The 14252-nt window shown below is 41.1% G+C and overlaps 1 protein-coding gene across 1 annotated transcript in view; it reads right to left on the bottom strand.

The window, feature by feature from the left end:
• The window catches only part of cacna1g (calcium channel, voltage-dependent, T type, alpha 1G subunit), a 254326-nt gene that overhangs the window by 62472 nt on the left and 177602 nt on the right, over positions 1 to 14252 (bottom strand). Inside the window, 4 exon segments of the mRNA XM_040135842.1 lie at positions 7256 to 7379; positions 12094 to 12194; positions 12834 to 13013; positions 13548 to 13886. Coding sequence (XP_039991776.1) covers positions 7256 to 7379; positions 12094 to 12194; positions 12834 to 13013; positions 13548 to 13886 — 744 coding nt within the window.

Below are 14252 nucleotides of genomic sequence, written 5' to 3'. Positions count from 1 at the left end.
TGAACTTGTTTCAAGAATCAACTGAATTGCAATGGAAATAAGTGATACTATATTACCCGTGGAGCACTTGATAAAATGCTTCACCTGTGTCGAGAAACAAGAATTTAAGGCTGAAATTGACATTTTTCCAATGAAACACGAGAGTACGTAGCCGCAGACAAAATGGCGGACCTCCACAAGAAGCACCGCTACAGTGGACAGGAAATCACTTAACCTCAGCAGTGGAAGTTGGTCTTCTTGTCATTTTACTTCCGGTGAAGAAGCACACGGATTTAAAAAAATGTGCAATGTTGATTCATTATACATTTATTTTAAATGTGATCCTCTTAAAGGCCTTATGCAATATTTTTAATTAAGTTTATAATAGCACAGATTTGGGGCAACATAATGGGAGGCAACCATTGCTTTTACTGTACCAAAAAAATCAAATTTATTTATTATACAATTTCTTTCTACAATTTCTGGAAGATCCTGTGAGCAACTGATGAAAGACAGTGTCTTTTAGCACTTTTATTGCATGCTCTGTTGTCAAAATCAAAATTAACACAACTTTTATGATAAAATAAACAGACTTCTTTTATGTTTGGGGTCAAATTGACCCCAGCAATTTAAACCTACAAAAAGTTTACAATTAACATCAGCAAGGAACACATAGTTCAGAATCAGAATACTTTTACTGGCCAAACACTGTATATGTGTACATATCAGGAATCTGGCTTGGTGGTTGCATGTGCACATTTAGAGAAAGAAAGAATGAAACACAATGTAAACCAATTAAAAAAAAAAAATAAAACAATGTAATAGGAGTGTTAAAACGGTCCTCCTCTGCCCGTGGTGACCTCTGCTTGGTACCAGGTTTGTCTTTGGGCAGATTGCCATCCAGGATTTTGATGTCAATCTGAAAACCAGTTAGGCAATGATCCAATCATTCCTTGGGCTGTCCAAGATTTTTTCCAGAGGGGTAAAAGATGGATGTTGTAACAGGCAGGCTAACATTAACTGCATGCTATACTGCAAGCTCTAACTGTTAGCCAGACTGAGTATCTGAGTCGCTGACCCCTGCTGCCCATTAGCGAGCTAATGTAACGTGAGTCAAACAATTTGTACTCAACAGTACGGTATCCATTTTAAACTCAGTTAAACTCAGTTAATGTCACACAAATATTTGAAAAAAAGTGCTTACATGACCTGCAACAACAATACAAAAAGGGATTTTCTCCATATCGGTTTACCTACGCTCACTGGATTCTTCAATATATAAAAGTTTGATAGACAACATTGCATAAAACTTTAAAAAAGTCACCAAACTTTTTAAATGATCCTTAACAAACTCTGTATCTTACTGATTTAAAATCCTCCTGCCTTCTCACCTTTTCTGCCACAAGTGCACTACGCACATGCGCATTGCAGGTGTTCATGCAAAAACGTGACAAAGAGGTCACGTGATTTCCTGTCAACTTGGGAGGTGCCATTTGCGGAGGTACGCCATTTTGTCTGCATCCAGTTCCCCCTCATGAAACATGCATGTGGTATCAAGCCTTTAATTTTTTCATCAGAGATAAACAATCATTTAAGTAAACAAGCGCCATCATTTTGTTTTGTCAGTGTTCACGCAACACAACACCATCAGGACCAAGCTATCTCCATCTATACAGATTCATATTCCCTGTTGCCTGAAGCAGCATGGCTCAGTGGTGTGTGTCTATGCAGGAGAGGATGGGAGCCTATTTACTAAGCTAAACAAGGACTGAGAAGAAAAAACAAGCAGGCTAGCAAGAATAAGATCCCTTCACTGACTGCTTATTTACCCTACTTCTCCTCTATCTGAGGAGACACGACCATGTTCTGCCACTGAATTTCTGTGTAATGTGTGTGTGTGTGTGTGTGTGTGTGTGTGTGTGTGTGCGTGCGTGTGTGTGTGCGTGCCTGTGAGCGGGTGTAGGTGGCTGCCTTTCCCACGACCTCGACTACCATCACACATGCTCCGAGGAACACAAATTCACACACACACACACACACACACACACACACACACACACACACACACACACACACACACACACACACACACACACACACACACACACACACACACACACACACACATAAACACAGAGAATGGCAGTCCTGCAGCGATTTTTGTGAAGTCATCGGGGAATGTCAGGCACGACATCACTGAGAATGCTGCTCTTGAGAGGGTTTATAAATTCTAGGCTTGACAGCAGCCATTCCTGGCCTCTGTGAACGAGTTTTCATACTTTCATTCATTATAAACTAACAGGCATGTGGTAGGGAATGAGAGAGGGGCAAGAGAATTTGGATTCTGCAGCTGAAAATTTATGTTGTATGCCTTAATGAGACATAAGTTCACCAGGTCAACAGTTTGCCTAAATTTGTATATATAATAACATTTCCAGCTGTAGCCTACAACTTTAGCACTGGCATGTTAAGCAAATATAGATGCTAACTGAAACATTGCTATATTATAAAAAGCTCTAGACATTTTAGCTTGTAAGCTTGCAAAAATAAAACACAATATAAATGTGAAGTTACTTTTACTTACATTTAGGTTCACAAGTATTTGGACAGTGACACAATTTTCATAATTTTACACAGCCAAAATAGATCAGAAACGAAGCAATCAAGATGTGATTGAAGTGCAGACTTTCATTTTTAACTAAAGGGTTTTAACAGAAGTATTGCATCAACTGTTTAGGAATCACAACTATTTTTATACATAGTCCCTCATTTTCAGAGGCTCAAAAGTAAATGGACAAACCAACATAATTATAAATAAAAAGACTATTTTCAATCATGAAAATCCTTCGCAGTGAATGACTGCCTGAAGTCTGGAACCTATGGACATCACCAAATGCTGAGTTTCCTCCCTTCAGATGCTTTGCCAGGTTTTTACTTCAGCCATGTTCAATTGCTGCTTGTCTGTGGGTCTTTCTACCGTCAGTTTGTCTTCAGGAATTGAAAAGCATGCTCAACTGGGCTGAGGTCAGGTGACTGACTCCGCTATTGAAGAATATTCCATTTCTTTGCCTTGAGAAGCTCTTGGGTTGCTTTCGCAGTATGTTTTTGGTCATTATCCATCTGTACTGTGAAGCACCGTCCTTCATCAATTTTGCAGCATTTGGCTGAATCTGAGCATATAGTATAGCCCTATCATCAGTAAACACCATGGACCCAGTTCCATTGGCAGCCATACATGCACAGGCCATAACACTGCCTCCACCATGTTTGACAGATGATGTGGTACGCTTTGGATCATGAGCTGTTCCTTTCCTTCTCCATACAATTCTCTTCCCATCATTCTGGTACAAGTCAATCTTGGTTTCATCTGTCCAAAGAATCTTGTTGCAGAACAGGGCAGGCTTTTTTAGAGGTTTCTGGCAAAGTCTAATTTGCCCGTTCTGTTCTTGAGTGTTACCAGTAGTTTCCACATTGTGGTAAACCCTCTATATTTACAGTCATGAAGGCATTTCTTGATTGTAGACTTTGACAATGATAAACCTACCTCCTCGAGAGTGTTCTTGACTTGACCAGATGTTGTGAGGGGCTTTTTCTTTACCAACGAAAGAATTCTGTGATCATCCACTTCAGTTTTCTTCCATGGTCTTCCAGGCCTTTTGGTGTTGCCGAGCACACCAGTGCATTCCCTCTCTTTAGGAATGTACCAGATTGTTTATTTGGGCATTCCTAAAGTTTCTGCCATTAGTCTGAAAGGTTTGTTTTGTTTGTTTTTTCAGCCTAATGATGGCCTCCTTCATTTGCATCTACACCTCTTTGGACTGCATATTGAGAGTTCCCACGAACAGCCACCAAAAGCAAATTCCACACTTGGAATCAAGACCAGACCTTTTATCTGCTTCATTTCTTAACTATATGTTGTCTGGTTCACCTCATATATTGTGATAAGGATGGTAATTTAAAAAAAAACAATCTAATATTGTTGTTTATTTAATATTTACTTTTTTACATCCATTAAGGAACATAATTTCCAATAAACCCTAGACATGCAGTGTTAATGCAGTTAAAATCATGTAGGTTTCAACCTATAATAGCAACTGCTGTGTTGGATGCCAATTTGTTTGAGAATATGAAAAGCAACCCCCAAGAACATGCTTCATTTTTTCAGAAATACAGATGAAAGGAATTCTGAATGAGAGACTGAAGCTAGTGGAACAGAGGATAGCCCAGATGTGAAGTCATGACTTTGGTTCCCTATAATGCTATAGCTAACTCACTAGCCATTATACTGCATGATGTAGCTATTTTAGCTAGTCTGAAACAATTAGGAACAGTTTCCACTTTAGGTTACTCTTTCTATAGATATACTTACATTAGGGGCAACTGAAATGAACCTAATGATAAACTAAAAGATAAATAAATAAAAAGTATGAATAAACAATTTTTTAAAAAAAGCTGAGAAAATACTCCTACAAGCTGTTAATTCAAGTTCTCCAACCTAAAAAATCAAAAAGGTAGTTGTTCCCTACTCTTGAATATGACTCATATGAGCGTACAAGCAGCGTTAACTCTGGCAAGCTAAATATAGTTTGCTAGCTGAAATTTTATGAACAGCTATAGCCACTTAAGCTAGCTAGCCAACGGAAACTAAGTGCAGTACCATCTTTACTCAATTCTTATCATATGTACACTTAAAGTTTGGCAAACATAAATGTAAAAAAAAACCCCATACATTTAGAAGTCCTAATAAACCTTGTCAATCAAACTGAGTATTTTCTCAAGTGGTTCCTCCTCCAACCAGTCACCAAGATGATGGCTTTTCACTGGTCAAGGCAATGCAGAATTTTTTCTTTTTTTGCAGTGGTTGCTTCATTTATACCTTGTGTGTATTTTTAGCTCAATTTGAAAGAAACAGATTGAAACAGACAGTCACAGAATTCCAGAGCTCCCTCAGTAGGAGTACAATACTTCCCAAGTGCCGGTTCAATACCTGGCATCCAGTGTGTCTGACCACAGCTCAGGGAACCAGAGGCCATCATACTGAAGAGCTTATTCCAGCTCGACTTGGTTTAAAGTAATACTGAGCACAATGGCAGAGGCCAGCTATGACTTAAACAGAGAGGTAATTTGGTTAGTTACATGCCAGTGAGAACAATACCCAATACTAAACATTTCCGGTAGGTAATCTCGAGTGGCAAAAGTTCCACTAGGCATTGTACACTGGAAGCCCCAGATACCTGAGAGGTTCAGTATCTGTCATGATTTTTAAGCAGCACAAAATCCTATAACTGTATAATGATTTCAGCTTCCTATTATGCAATTACAAGTGCTTCCTGTATCCCTAAGCAACAAAAAACAAGAGTGAACCCACACCTCGTGGAACGCTTTGATCACGGTCCTGTCTTTAGCGCCATCTCTCTATCTTAATGTTGTGTGGAGCAGATGACGTTTCTGCTGAAATCTTAGATTGATCGTATTTTATACTGTTGATGTTCGTATAATTCAATTGAGAGTAGGCAGTGATGTATTGTCCCTTAGCTCAATTAGAAATAATTAATCATAATAGGGGGTATTATCATCCCCAATCATTTCCACTGAGCTACAGGAAGACAGTATCCAGGCAACCTCCAGCACCAAACCAAAACAGCTATGGACTGCAAGCCAAATACAAAGTGTGCGACATAACTTCCAGGACAATAAACTAATCATTCAGCCTGCATTCCATACTAAAATGTTGCGACTAAAACACTTTATCTCTGTAACGATGACTACACTTCTATTTAAGGAATATAGCATGTGTCTTCTGGCAGGCCATCACCATGGGTGATGTAAAGCAGGTATTTAAAAAGAGTAGCAGTGGAGTGATAAATTACACATCTGGTTGTTACACACAGACCAAAACAGAATCAGCGAGTAGAAATCGATTAACAATCGGCTTTGTTAATTCAAAATAAGCCACACAGACAAACAAATGGCATAATGCAATGAACATCCGGGCAAATAAGATATGGAGCAAAAGACATCACAACTCAAAACTGTAATGACTGCTAATTTTCTTCCTTTTGGGCTCCTTGCTGTGTCAGACATTTCCATTTCATTTCAATAACGCCCTCGGGGTGCAGACTGGACTCGATGGCCATGACAGGAAGCTGACAAAATATATGTGCATCTGAAAAAACACTTCTCTCTGATCTGAAAGTTAGTGTTGCTGCTGTGGTGGATTTTGGGCTTTTTCTTGTGTTGTATTTACATACGTGTGTGTGTTTGTATGTGTGTGTGCGTGTGTGCGTGCGTGTGCCTGTGTGTGTGCGCAGAGGTGAGAGGAGAAATCATCCTAACTGTATGTGTGTGTGTGTGTGTGTGTGTGTGTGTGATCTCCCTGCCCTGATGAGACAGGGTGTCCTGTGGGGCGGCCTCTATTTGTTAAACATCTCCTTTCCTGGACATTAGCCACGTAAGTTGGCCCACAGATAATTGAATCAATTACAACGGCACTGTCTCCTCCGTGTTTCGGTTGCAAAACAAGCAGAACGGAGCTTTCCAGCGAGACCGAACCGAAAATTAGGCCCATCCACGGAACTCCTCGCTCAGAGAAAAGAAAAAAAATCAAACAGTGATGATTATTGTATTTATGCACGGAGCGGCTGGGCTGTGTTCTCGTGCTATTGCTGGAAGTAGGAAAGGACAAGAGCTAGATATATATGTGTGTGTGTGTGTGTGTGTGTTCTCGCAAGGCATCCAGCCAGCCCTCTTCTATCTGAAGTGATGGTGCATTAGCTAAGGAGGTGATGGTGTTGATGATGCAGTGCAGTAGATACAGGGGTATAGCACAAATTACCCAAACCTACTGGCTCACAGTCAAACAGGAGTGGTGCCCTGCTTACACAATGTTCCACTTCATTTCTCTGCGGAGAGCGACCTACAATAGTAATTCTGTTTTTGTGCGAGTGTGTTTCTGAAGACGCATCAAGGTTGGACATGCTGACAGGTACTTTCTCCCTTTTTTCTCGATTTCTGCTTGGACTTTTTTGAGCTGGCAGCAAGTTTCTCTATTCTACACAGACATCTCAGGAAGTTCTGTGTCTAAATATATGTATGTATGGGGGTATGTTTCTTTGCCTGTCTAACTGTCTTTCAGCCTGTCTTTCCTTCCTCTCACTTTCTTCCTGTGTTCTTTTCTCTGTTTGTCATTAAAGATTGTGAAGGCATCACGCTGAAGTCGTACATTTTTACAGACTCTGACTTTACAGAGAGAATAGTGATTGTGCTTGAGACTCACAGCACTGGAAGGGTTGATGTCCGGCCTCTCCATGGCAATGGTGATGCAGTTGAGGAAGATGATCACCAACACGACGTGGTCAAAAATCTTGTGGGTGATGATTTTATTGCACAGGACCCGAAACCTGACAAAAAATACACAGAAATGTAAAATATTAATGACACTGGAAATTGACTTGACATATGGTATGCGACTAAAAGAAGCAAGTGTACTGACAAGTGTGTGTTTTGTATGATAAAAGGAAAAATTCCTCAGATTAATGCTTTATACTTATAACCAGAGGTTTCGTGGGGCATGTGCACAGGTATATGGCATCTGCCCACGTCTGGGTGGAGGCATTTCCTGTATAACTGCCTAAAAATAACCACAGATACATCTCAGTGCACATCTTGCCGAGTAAATTTGCAGGTAATCATGTCTTTAATCTGTAGTGATTACAAACAGGAGACTTTTGTTCCCTGACTTTAGTCTTTAAGGCAGTACCTCTTCATACAAAACACGTGTTCCCATAAAATGGCACCAAGCCTGGGAGGAAGTGCTGTCTAAAAGACAGACTGGACAACCGTCCCTGCCCTTGCTGTCGTTCTATAACCCACAAGCTTCACGGGTGTGGTGGGCTATAGTGAGTGAGCTATGGTTTAAACAGTTGTAGCTATCTAATTGGGCACACACAACTGCAAATAGGAAGCAAACACACTGAGATGCATCATTAAACTGTGTCAACAGGAACAGTCTGGCAACGATGACAGTGAGGAGCCAGAGGGAGAAGCCTCTCCAAAAGGAGACGAGGAGATTGACATAATATAAATACCTCTGGTGTGTGTATATTTATAAGTAGTGGTGGTAAGTAGTCAGATCCTTTACTCAAAGTCGTCCTCCGCTCAAATTGTGTTTTTCCTGTTGTTACTTCTCTTTGATGTTTGAGCTTAATTGTGCAGAATGACATATGAGCAGAGTTTGACACTTGTAGAGTGTTTGCACATTCATCTGCTGAAGGAGGAACGTTTCTCTGTGCTCACTGTAAATCTCAGTTTAAGTTGCTTACGAATGTGCGTGATTTTGTCCCAACTATTTTGGAAGCCAGCTATGTGCGAAACTTTAATGTAAACGGACACTGAGGATGGAATTTATAGTGAAGTAGGACACATCTTTTGTCCAGCTTTGAAACTTATGAAATGAGCAATATTTGCATGTTGATAAAATTTGGATTCTTCCGTGTTTTACCAAAAGTAAAATGTAATGTACAAGTAAAATGAAAGTAGTTGTAATGTCGAAAAATGCCACCTTTTAGTGATATACCATGATATATATTACATTAGTGGATTATTAGTACTAATGCATTGATGTGATTCATCTTTTACTGTTGTAGCTGGTTGAGGTGGAGCTAATATTACCTGTTTTATGTACTGTGGGATAGTTTAATATAGAATCCCAAGTGCCGAATCTGAATCTCAATTTATAAACTCATCATAGATTTTGTATGGAAATTCTTAAAGTAGCCTGAAATGGAAATACTCAAGCATACACAAATGTCTATCCAGACTGCAGCTCAGTCCAGGTGTGTTGTATAAAACCTAAAACAATATCATGCACTGTACAAGGACATTTACTGAAACACACTGTGCCAGTTTGAGAGAGCTTGTCTCACATACAGTAACTCTGTAATGAACTGCTGTAGAATTAGGAGTCATTAATTATGCCTGACTTTCATTACCCAACATGAAAAGGTTCCCAGGCTTTTAGCTCGTGACAACAGAGAGAAAGAAAGAGGGAATGCTTGTTATGTTTGCCTGTGGAAGGGATTAAACCGTGCATCAAATCTGCTTTGATGGCTCATATCGGTCTAAGTGTACAGCGGGAGACAATATTGTGAGGCTCTGATCTGGATTTTCGGCTTTATTTGGCAATACAGACACCACTGTGTCAACGCTTCCTCAGTCTGAGTGCATATGTGTGTGTGTTTGTCATCTGACTGTGGTGATTGTTATTCATACAGTATACAGACTGTAGGAGTTCATTCCTCTTTGATATCTGCACGCCAGAGCCGTCATTCTAAAGAATTCATGTGTTTTCCTCAAGCAGGCAGAGAGGGAGGGAGGACACATGGCGAACACACACCTCCGGCGACAGCCCCTCCTCCGCGGTTTCGAGGGCCAGTGTCTGGCTGGTAACTTGGTAACTTTAATGTCAAGTTCAAATGGCCCTTGAGACAAACACTCACACTCAAACCTCAGGAAAAAACTCTGTAACCAAAACGCTGAAGCAAAAAGCAAAAATACCCCTCTCTGTAGGAGACATGGGATTTGAAAAAACATCACTGACATCTTGATGCATGGATATTTACATAAAAAGATTCTGACAAGTGTTTTCAAGTTTTCCCCTCTGATGATATTTACTGACCTCCTCAGTTTTTTTTTCCAATTTTGTTTGCTGATTTTAACAAAGTCAACCAACTCTTCATCTTTGAACATCTCTATGGTGTTTTTACACTTCACTTCCCGAAAACCGCCTGCCACTTCAGTGCTGCAGGCAGCAGTGTGAAGTGTTTGTTTGGATCTTCTGCCGAAGAGTTTCTGGTGGTGGTGCAGCTCAGGCGTGACCTCTTTGAGCAGAATGACTAGAAAAGATGAGAGCCGCTCATGCAAATTACTCAGTTCTTCTTCTGTGCATTCCCAACGAACCACAGACACAAACTGCATCACTTCCTGCTTTCCAAGAGCTGACAGACGCAGAGAACAGTTAATATTTTCTTCGACTATGGACTAATTTACTTTTATATCACTTCGAAAGTAGCAACACAGAAAGTTTGGACATAAAAATGCCACAGATCATTACATTCATTCTTTACTATAATACTGAAATGTTCTCCCTGCTGTCTGTGTTCTATTCTTATCTCTAACTATCTCTATCTGCTGCTCTAACTTCAGTCGAGTTCCACATAATCTAGTCATGTACTGTACAGGGGATCACATGCACAACCCTCAGCGAGCCCTGCAAAAGAACTGGTCCCCATGTTGATAGAACACTATTCTTGTGGCGAACACATCGGATCTCATTGACTGGATCACAGTATGCCTTCAAAGCCGGCCCACTCCGCCACTCTTTAAAAAATTCCCCTGCAGTAATCATCAGTAGCAGCAATAACAACACTGAGCACTAAGGCAGGTTGAGGTGAACTCGGGTCCACGTAAATGCCGCTGGACTCCAGCCTCCTGCTACGCTGCTGTCTCTTGGTGTGACTGTGAGCACTGACGATCGTCCGTCGTCGTTCAAGGCCAGAATCGGCGCCAAGCGGAGCCTGTATCCTCGGTGTCACTCTCAGCGACGTCCAAACCTTGTAGCCCGCTGTGACTGAAAGCCAGCTAGAAGCCTGGTCCAAGCCAAACTCTTTCAGTTTCTTAACACTCAGACAATAACAGACTACAGGGAGCTTATCCTATTAACCTTTTCCCAATTATATAATATGGCCAGCAGAAAGGAGAACCATCAAGAACTTTTGAAAGGGCTTAAATCCACGAATGGACTGTACGGCTTTAATGGAAATCAACAGAGAAATGATTCATACTGCCATTGATGTTGGCTGCCTCTGTATAATTCTGCCTTTAAAGTTGAACTGAATTGTGAATTAGCCCCAATTTTTGTGGAATATAGACTTTATTATAAAACTGTTTTTGGACATTTTTATCAAAAAAGCGTCTCCGCGTTGTGTAACCTCGACACTCGATGCATTAAACCTTGTTTCAAATCACAACGTTCTACAGAGCATTGACACCACAGATGGTTTTTAGCTAATGGCCCTCAGTTGGTTAACTGCCTGTGTCCACTCTCACAGATAATGCACTAATCAATTATCAACATCAACATCATCAGACTAATTACAAAATTTGACCAAATAAGTACGTAAGTCAAAACACATTTTAAGGGTATATACACCGCTTTCTTAGCAAAAATTATTTTTAATTTCACTTAGTCTTTATTACTTTCTTTGGTGCTGCCAAGTCATTAGTAAAAATAAGTCTAATGAAGGAGGTTACTTTATGCTGAATCTGAGAGCCATTGCATTTCAAACATCCACTCAGTTGGAATGGAAATGCCAGGACACTGGTGGCCGCTAACAATAAATGTTTAAATAGCATGTTGCGGTGCCGTGGCAGCAGGCTAGGGCCCAGCATTTTGCTTGGTGTTGCCTTCACAGCCACATCCCCCAAACAGACAGCAGAGACACACGAATCAAAGCCCCAGAAGGGGAAGAGGAGTGAAGTAAGCGGGGGCGAAGGAGGGTGGTTAGTGATGGATTCAGCACGTGGCTGAGATAACACGCAGTACTCGGTAGGAGAAACTCCCTTCCTCCCTCTGCTCCTGCTTACTCACCCCTGACATGGCAGAAATGTGCAGATAAAGGAGACTTCTGAAGTGAGAATGTGGGAGAGAATAGAAGCTGATATAGGAAGGGACGAAAAAAAAATGCTGCGCTCACATTGTGGTGAAAAACACTTTGCCATTACAGTTAGCATTATGTGATGTCAGTCAAATGCAATGTTTAAGAATCCTTTTCTTGTCAAGAAGATCGCTCAGTCTGCCCCATACACACTAACAAACACTATCATTTAAAAAGTGCGGTGTAGCTGCCTATTTTGAATATTTCATTTAATTTAAAATACAGCTTAATTTAGCTTAACTGACAAAGGAGGAAGAAAGAACAAACTCTCCGGGTGCTGTGTACCCAGAACCTACATGAATATGTAACGATGCTCATATTGCAGAAAAAGAAACTGCAAAACTGAGAACAAGGAAAAAAAATGTAGCGTCATGGAGATGAGCGGAGGTGTGAATACTACCTGGACTCTGGAGGGAAGAGGTAGAGTGACCAAGTGTCTCTCTTTCGACACCACTCTGGCTGCTTCTTCTCCAGCCAGCGGACCAATCTGGCAAAGCGACCCTGCAGGGAGTAAGAAGTGGACAGTATATTCATTATTCATAAGTCCATGTTGCCTGTTGCAATGATTCTCTGCAGTTAGAAGTTGCTGAATTTGTTAGTTACAACACTGTTTTATTCACACATATGGATAAAACAAGGTTCGTTAAAAAAGGCACCTGCAGACAAATACAAAGACATGCTTCAGCCTAATGCAACATGCTAATGAGTATAGCTTATATTGCAGCGGAGATTATAGATCTTTTCAATTATTATACAAATGCCCATAAACTGTGGAATAAAATTTATTATCTTTGGAATTTCATTTAGAGAGGGGTCAAAGACTGAGCTCCCCTCTTTCCCCACCTCTTTTGCATCAGCAATAGAACCCACAGAGAAAAATAAGAAAAGATACAGATGTTACAGGTATCAATACTGGTAAACATCAATGTATAGTAAGCTTAATTTGTATACAGATAATCTTTTAATGTATTTAACAAACGTAGGAAAGTCCGTATCGTCTTTGTTTAAAATTGTTTGTGAATATTTGTTTTTATTTCACTCTTGAGGCTCCTCAGTTTTATCTCTCCTATAAAGATAAATAATATGCATTGTAGAAGAACAAGCAAACGTGCACAGGTCTACACATGCACAGAGACTGACTAGGTTGGGCTCCTCCTCTGCATTTTCGTCTTCAGTGTTGTCCTCCAGTGAGACGTGTGTTGGACCAAGCACTGGTAGAGAGCCCTTTCCATTGCAGTCGCTGTGCTCTGTGGGCTGTAGGTGGCCCAGTGAGGGTGGTCTGGAGCTGTGCATACTGGCTGAGCGGTACAGGTAGGGTACCTATGCAGGGAAAAAGGAGAAAGGAAATAGTGCCCTGTCAACCCACGCAGTACTATACATGAATGAATGTAAATTGTATTGTGTCATTATCTCATTATCTAAGTCTCACACTTAGTTTATACATTTGGTATACACTTTATAAACTATGTTTGTTTCCTTATTTTCTTTGGCTTTGCAAAGACAATAATGTTGGTAGTGCCACATTATGACAAAAGACATTTTGTGCCATAAAGCCATTTCCCTTTTTGCCATATAGAAGGGTTCTCCCTTCGTGTGTCACTGAGAACGGAGTGAATACAGATTTACATTCCAGCCAAGGATGAGAGCCGGTTTATTTACTGATTCCTTCAGCCAGAGAGAGTATTTACTTCGTAAAATCTGCTGTAATCTTTGGTTGTAAGAAAAACCTGCATACACGTGGTTCTCTATGGCACATCAGTAAAGAAAATTGACATCAAGCATCCCAGCAATGAAGTTTCCTGATCTGGCCCAGTGGTACATAATGTAAACTGATGGATGGTGCAGGGGGTCTACCTGTAGCAGAGCATCAGGTGGCAAATCCATGGAGCTCCGTGTCTCCACTGACTCCATCCTCCGATGTCTGGGACCTCTCTGTGACTGCGACATGGAGTCTGTCCTGGCCAGGGAGGTGTTATCGTCCTCCATCAACCCACCTCCTCCTTCTCCGCCACCCTCCCCATCGTCCGAGCTGGAGCCGCCCTCCCCAGAGAGGAGCGAGCGTCGCTCCCCAGACTGCCGCTTCTGGCGTTTGAGTGATGGGGCACGACCCAAGCTGTTCCAGCTGGATCGTCGGCTGGTCCGGCCGCTGCCGGAGCTCCATGGAGCATAGGGAGAAGAGCTGCGGGCACTGGTCTGGATTAGGAAGATGGCAAATGGAGGACAGAGTGATACAAACCAGGAGAGAGAAAAATAATTACAAGAGGAACTGCGCGTTAGAAGTGTTGATTTTGTGTCTTAGTACTCAGGAAATGTTCTTTCATGCATATAACCAAGCTGATTTGTATTGCCTCGGCTTGACGTGAGCTGGATTGAATTGAGATTCACACAGACAGACAGGAGCAGATGTAGAGAAATGGGATTATTTTCTCAGATCTTTATCCCGACAATCAGTTTGTCAAAAAAAGAGCGGCAGAGACAGCAGTAAGTAGGGTTTCAGACTGGCACACCACATTAATCATCATCATCAATCATTATGACCTCCACACATCAGCAAGACAC

This window comes from Xiphias gladius, chromosome 9, assembly GCF_016859285.1.
Source record: "Xiphias gladius isolate SHS-SW01 ecotype Sanya breed wild chromosome 9, ASM1685928v1, whole genome shotgun sequence".
In the NCBI taxonomy this organism is placed as follows: Eukaryota; Metazoa; Chordata; class Actinopteri; order Istiophoriformes; family Xiphiidae; genus Xiphias; species Xiphias gladius.
This window is presented reverse-complemented; position numbering and strand designations above follow the sequence as displayed.